The following is a 5,528-nucleotide window of genomic DNA, read 5'->3' as shown; positions in this document are numbered from 1 at the left end:
GGGAGTGTGATGTTGTTGCAGCAGTCACACACACATATTTGCCAGGGGAGTGTGGTGTTGTTGCAGCAGAGTTACTGGTGGAATTTTCTTCTTCTGTACGAGGTTCACTCATTGTTATTTTTTAGATTTAAGCACCATGTTTGCTAACATATTTTGCTTGGATCATACATTTAATTATGCCATATTTGCATTGATCTGTGAATCCTGCGTTGTGTATGGGGAAATTTCTTTCAGGATCTAATCCACATGGTTGCACACAGATGAGCAAAACTTGTCTACACTTTAAGCTGAAAACTTCTTAAGTGCTAATTGTCAAAGCTCAAAGCCACAGCTCAGGCAATGATTTGGATAGTTTTGTCATTATGCATAAGACAACCTAAGCAATAATCATCTGACCAGAACAAGGGGAAGCTATAGGCAGAAGTGATGTAAACAGTTTTAAAGACACAACTAAAATCAAGCACACATTAACCAATCCAGTAAGGCTTCATAAGGCCTAGGACACTTTGAGAAGTCAGCTGACATTTTGAAGCCCAAGTCTTAGCATTTTTCTTGGTTTCTTCAAGTGGGCTCGGCCTCAAGACTGACATTTTCTTGCACGTACCTTATTCCGCATGTATATGATACATGCCTTCCTTAGATGAGTACCTGTATTATATTTTATTCTCTTTGGAAACAGGCTATTGAGTGTATCTGTTTTTTAGCTAACCTTAAAAAGTCTCTCAGCTTTGGTGACTAAACCTGTAAAGTATAGCATTTCATGAAGGACAGTTAATTTAATAGGGGCTGTGTTGCCTCCTACTATCTTCAGTTTTAGCCCAAGGGCAGGAATTAAATACATTTCTTTCTCAGTGTGATTTCCTAACAACCTGCTGTGTTTCTTTGGACAGTGTGCTGCTTAAGCAGAACCAGCTCATCTTACCTTGCTTCTCTCTCCAAAGATGATTTACATGCCTTGGAAGTACGGGGATGTATCCTACAAAACCATGTCATATCTTTGGTACTTAAAAGCACATACAAATTCTTTGCAAGTAAAAGCAAAGAACTGGTTTGTTCTTAATACAACTTCTAATCGGAGATGCAACAATTTTATCTATCCTTATCTGAGTCATCGTGTATGTGTGTATGTGTGAACAAGCTACATCTACTTATATCTGCAGTTCATGCAATAAATGTTAAAAGGAATCTTTGTATTGTCAAGGAACTCTTTTTCTTGAAGATAATAAATACATCATTAAAGGTTTGCCTTAAAACACTGAAGTGAGCAAGAAAGACAAAAGCCTAGATTTATATCACCTCATGGTGGCCCACTGCTGTAAAAACATCACAGATATGATTAGCTTTATTTGCAGAGCATGTGATGTTTGTCTCTGCATTAGTTACAATAGTCTTGTGGAGGCTTATTGAGTGTTAGAAGGAAAAAAAAAATGTGATGGATTTTACTACTTTCAGTGGGAAAAGTTTTTTAGTTTCCTCTGATGTCTGGAGGGGAAACACTGGATAAAGAGATCCTGTGACAAGCCCAATGTTAGTGAAGGGACATCTACTCTTTTGTTGCTGTTTCTGTCCACAGTTGTTTTGTTTCAAATGAAAACACACGTACCTGCTTTGAAGTAGCACTTAAAATTTGTCAGAGATCTCCTTTTACTGCAGACTTAACTTGTCTCCTTTCCCATCCTCATCCCCACAGGCCCTTGGTGGAGGGTTAGACCGGACCAGTGGAGTCATGCTTCACACACCTGTATCTTGCTGGCAGCCATTCCTAGGTCTGGCTGTGCTGCTAGTCTTCATGGGCCCCACCTTTGGCTGCCCAGCCCGCTGTGAATGCTCGGCACAGAACAAGTCCGTCAGCTGTCACCGGAGGCGCCTGATGTCCATTCCAGAGGGCATTCCGATTGAAACCAAAATCTTGGACCTCAGCAAGAACCGACTGAAGAGCATCAACCCTGAGGAATTCATGTCGTACCCCTTGCTGGAGGAGATTGACCTCAGTGACAATATAATAGCCAATGTGGAGCCTGGAGCCTTTAACAATCTCTTCAACTTGCGCTCCCTGAGGCTGAAAGGAAACCGTCTGAAGCTGGTCCCCCTTGGGGTGCTCACTGGGTTGTCAAACTTAACAAAGCTTGATATAAGTGAAAACAAGATTGTCATTTTGCTGGACTACATGTTCCAAGATTTGCATAACCTAAAATCCCTGGAGGTTGGGGACAATGATTTGGTTTATATATCGCACAGGGCCTTTAGTGGACTGCTTAGCCTGGAGCAGCTCACCCTGGAGAGATGCAACCTCACAGCTGTACCAACAGAAGCTCTTTCCCACCTCCACAACCTCATCAGTCTTCATTTGAAACAGCTCAACATCAACGCTTTGCCTGCGTATGCCTTTAAAAGATTGTTTCGCCTGAAAAACCTGGAGATAGATTCCTGGCCTCTCCTGGACATGCTGCCTGCCAACAGCCTGTACGGCCTCAACCTGACTTCTCTCTCCATCACCAACACCAACCTGTCTGCAGTACCTTACACTGCTTTTAAGCACCTGGTTTACCTGACACATCTAAACTTGTCCTTCAACCCCATCAGCACCATTGAAGCAGGCATGCTTTCAGATTTGGTACGCCTGCAGGAACTCCACATGGTAGGGGCCCAGTTACGTACCATCGAACCACATGCTTTCCAAGGGCTCCGATTCTTACGTGTGCTTAACGTGACCCAAAACCTACTAGAAACCCTAGAAGAGAATGTATTTCATTCCCCCAAAGCCCTTGAGATCCTCTGCATTAACAATAATCCTCTGGCCTGTGACTGCCGTCTCCTTTGGATTTTACAGAGGCAGCCCACTTTGCAGTTTGGAGGCCAGCCGCCAATGTGTGCTGGCCCAGACAGTGTCAAGGAGAGGTCATTCAAAGATTTTCACAGCACAGCCCTCTCCTTTTACTTCACCTGTAAGAAGCCCAGGATACAAGACAAGAAGCTGCAATACCTGGTTGTGGAGGAAGGGCAGACAGTGCAGCTGATGTGCAATGCTGATGGGGATCCACAGCCCATCATATCCTGGGTTACCCCACGTCGGAGGCTGATCACAACTAAGTCAAATGGGAGAGCCACTGTGCTGGGAGATGGCACACTGGAGATCCGATTTGCTCAAGACCAGGACACTGGGATCTATGTTTGTATTGCAAGTAACGCAGCTGGGAATGACACCTATTCAGCCTCGCTTACGGTAAAGGGGTTTACTTCAGACCGTTTCCTTTATGCCAACAGGACCCCTATGTATATGACAGACTCTAACGACACCAGTTCCAATGGAACTAATGCAAACACTTTCTCTCTGGACCTTAAGACAATATTGGTGTCCACAGCTATGGGCTGCTTCACATTCCTTGGAGTGGTTTTATTTTGTTTCTTACTTCTTTTTGTGTGGAGCCGAGGGAAAGGCAAACACAAAACCAGCATTGACCTTGAATATGTCCCTCGCAAAAACAACGGTGCTGTAGTTGAAGGGGAGGTTGCCGGACCACGAAGGTTCAATATGAAAATGATTTGATGGAGTTCTGCTAGCAGTACCTTTTCTGTGGCATTATAACCAATTAAACCAGCCTAGCATGTGTAATTGCTGGGTAAACACAGCTTAATGCAGCTGTCATTGTATCAAAAGGTTACATGGAAATCAAAAGACTATTTGTGGTTGTACAGCAGAGCCTCCAGACCTTGAGGCAGATATGTCAGGGCCTTTCATAGAACTGGTAAACTAACTGTTTGCTTTGCAAATATTGGCATTCTGGGGATATCAGCAATGAACCGTTGGCTCATGCTCATGGACAATTGTTCAACATTTTCTACCACTACAAAAAGAAAAAGAAAAAGGAAAAATAAAATAAGCCTACAGTGTAGGATTTACGTACTTAAAGAAAAAGACACATTTGTCTAAAGCATACTCTACAGTGAAATTTGTATCTATAGATCTCATTTGGTAAAGAGCCTTGCATCATACCTTATAGTTGGTTCAACACCACAAAAATCAGTAGGTTTTTTTTTTGTTTGTTTTGGTTTTATTTTTTAATATACATCTATACTGTGTACATTTTAAAGCAATACAAATTAGAGGTTGTGCTTTTAGATATCCACCAATACTGACCCAAGTGTGATGTCACCTCCCTTTTAACTACCACCTAAACCAAATTAGACTCTTGTAGTTACCAATTAGAGACAACATAAAATATTTTTCTCCTCATGTAGAAGGCCAGAGATGAATAGCCGAGAGCAAAAATGCTCAACTCTATTGATCTTCTCCTCATATAAATACAAGGCATGTGCCTAGTTTTGATACAGAATGGAATATTTTTTATATCTGTGATATCACACTGGACCAGTTTACTGTAACATAGCCCTGGACTGCATCCAGGGAAGGCAACCCACCAGATACTGCTGGCGTAGAGGAGCTGAGTTCTTGTTGACTTGTTTTTTGTTAGCCCTGCTTTAATTTCAAAGCTACTGTTAAAATGTTAAAATGTTAATGTGTATGGGGCAAAACTACGAACTCCTTGGGAAGTGTGGTCATCTTGCTATTTGGTGGACTGAATTAAAATATACAAAAACATTTCCGTTAAGAGTGAACTCTTCTCCACTGCCAGTAAATTAGGGTTGTCCATGCATAATATGGGGATTATAATGCGAAAATGATGTTTGGAACATGATAGCCTAAAAAAGGCTAACATACTGCCAGATATTAAGAACCTCTAGCCACTGTCATCTTCATCTTGTATATTTGTAGATAACACATAAAACACAAAGCTAATTTCCAAGAACAGATTACTTAGCTATTCTTGATGCCATTTTAATAACTATGTGGTTATGTTTCTTTCAGGGGCAATATCTTAGAGCAAGAGGGGCAAGTTTTTCCAGGTTTTAGAAAGTGTCTTTAATGGAGAGAAGACAGAAGTAGAACGTTAGTTCAGTACAATTAAATGCTTTCTGTTTTATGGCTCTAAACAAATCCTAAAAAGGCTCAGAACTAGAACTTTATTCTTTGTTGTTGATGCCACTGTTCTTACTTTGAAACTCTCAGCAATGGGAAGATATGGAGTTGTTCAGTGACCTCTCAGTTTTCTAGCACTTACAAGCCATAGGTTTGTTGCTGAGTGATTGATAACAAATACAATTTATAAATAATTGGAGTAAAATGGAATAAAGGTAATAATGACTGTGTATATGTTTAGCCAAAAAGAATATGAAAATGTTGTAAAACAGAACTTTCATGTTAATATGATTTAAGAGCCTGTGACCACTCTTAACATTAGATTTCAATGCTCTGAAACCAAAGTCAAGCGGACCTGCAATGGGATGCTGGTGTTTCTAAAACTACTATTCCACATTCTTTGGCAAAGATTTTCTAAGCAGGATTAAGATCTTCCATTGCTATCAAGGGAAATGTGCCAAAACTTGTACAGTCCAGCTGTTCTCCCTAGGTGTAGCTATAGGACCCAAGGCCAAGGCAGTTTTGAGAATCTCTATTCATAGAGGCTGAT

At 41.1% G+C, this 5,528-nt stretch overlaps 1 protein-coding gene across 1 annotated transcript; it reads left to right on the top strand.

The window, feature by feature from the left end:
* The first annotated feature begins 1,726 nt into the window (after positions 1-1,726).
* LINGO2 (leucine rich repeat and Ig domain containing 2) lies at positions 1,727-4,765 on the top strand. The gene has a single exon (XM_065740621.1). The coding sequence runs from the start codon at positions 1,727-1,729 to the stop codon at positions 3,545-3,547; it is 1,821 nt and encodes a 606-aa protein (XP_065596693.1). The 3' UTR covers positions 3,548-4,765.
* The last annotated feature ends 763 nt before the right edge of the window (positions 4,766-5,528 follow it).

The sequence above is a fragment of the Cyrtonyx montezumae genome, unplaced genomic scaffold (assembly GCF_038088225.1).
Source record: "Cyrtonyx montezumae isolate F1298 unplaced genomic scaffold, pur_monq_1.0 scaffold_29, whole genome shotgun sequence".
Lineage (NCBI taxonomy): Eukaryota > Metazoa > Chordata > Aves > Galliformes > Odontophoridae > Cyrtonyx > Cyrtonyx montezumae.
Note: the sequence above shows the minus strand (reverse complement) of the source record. Positions and strands in the feature narration are given on the sequence as shown.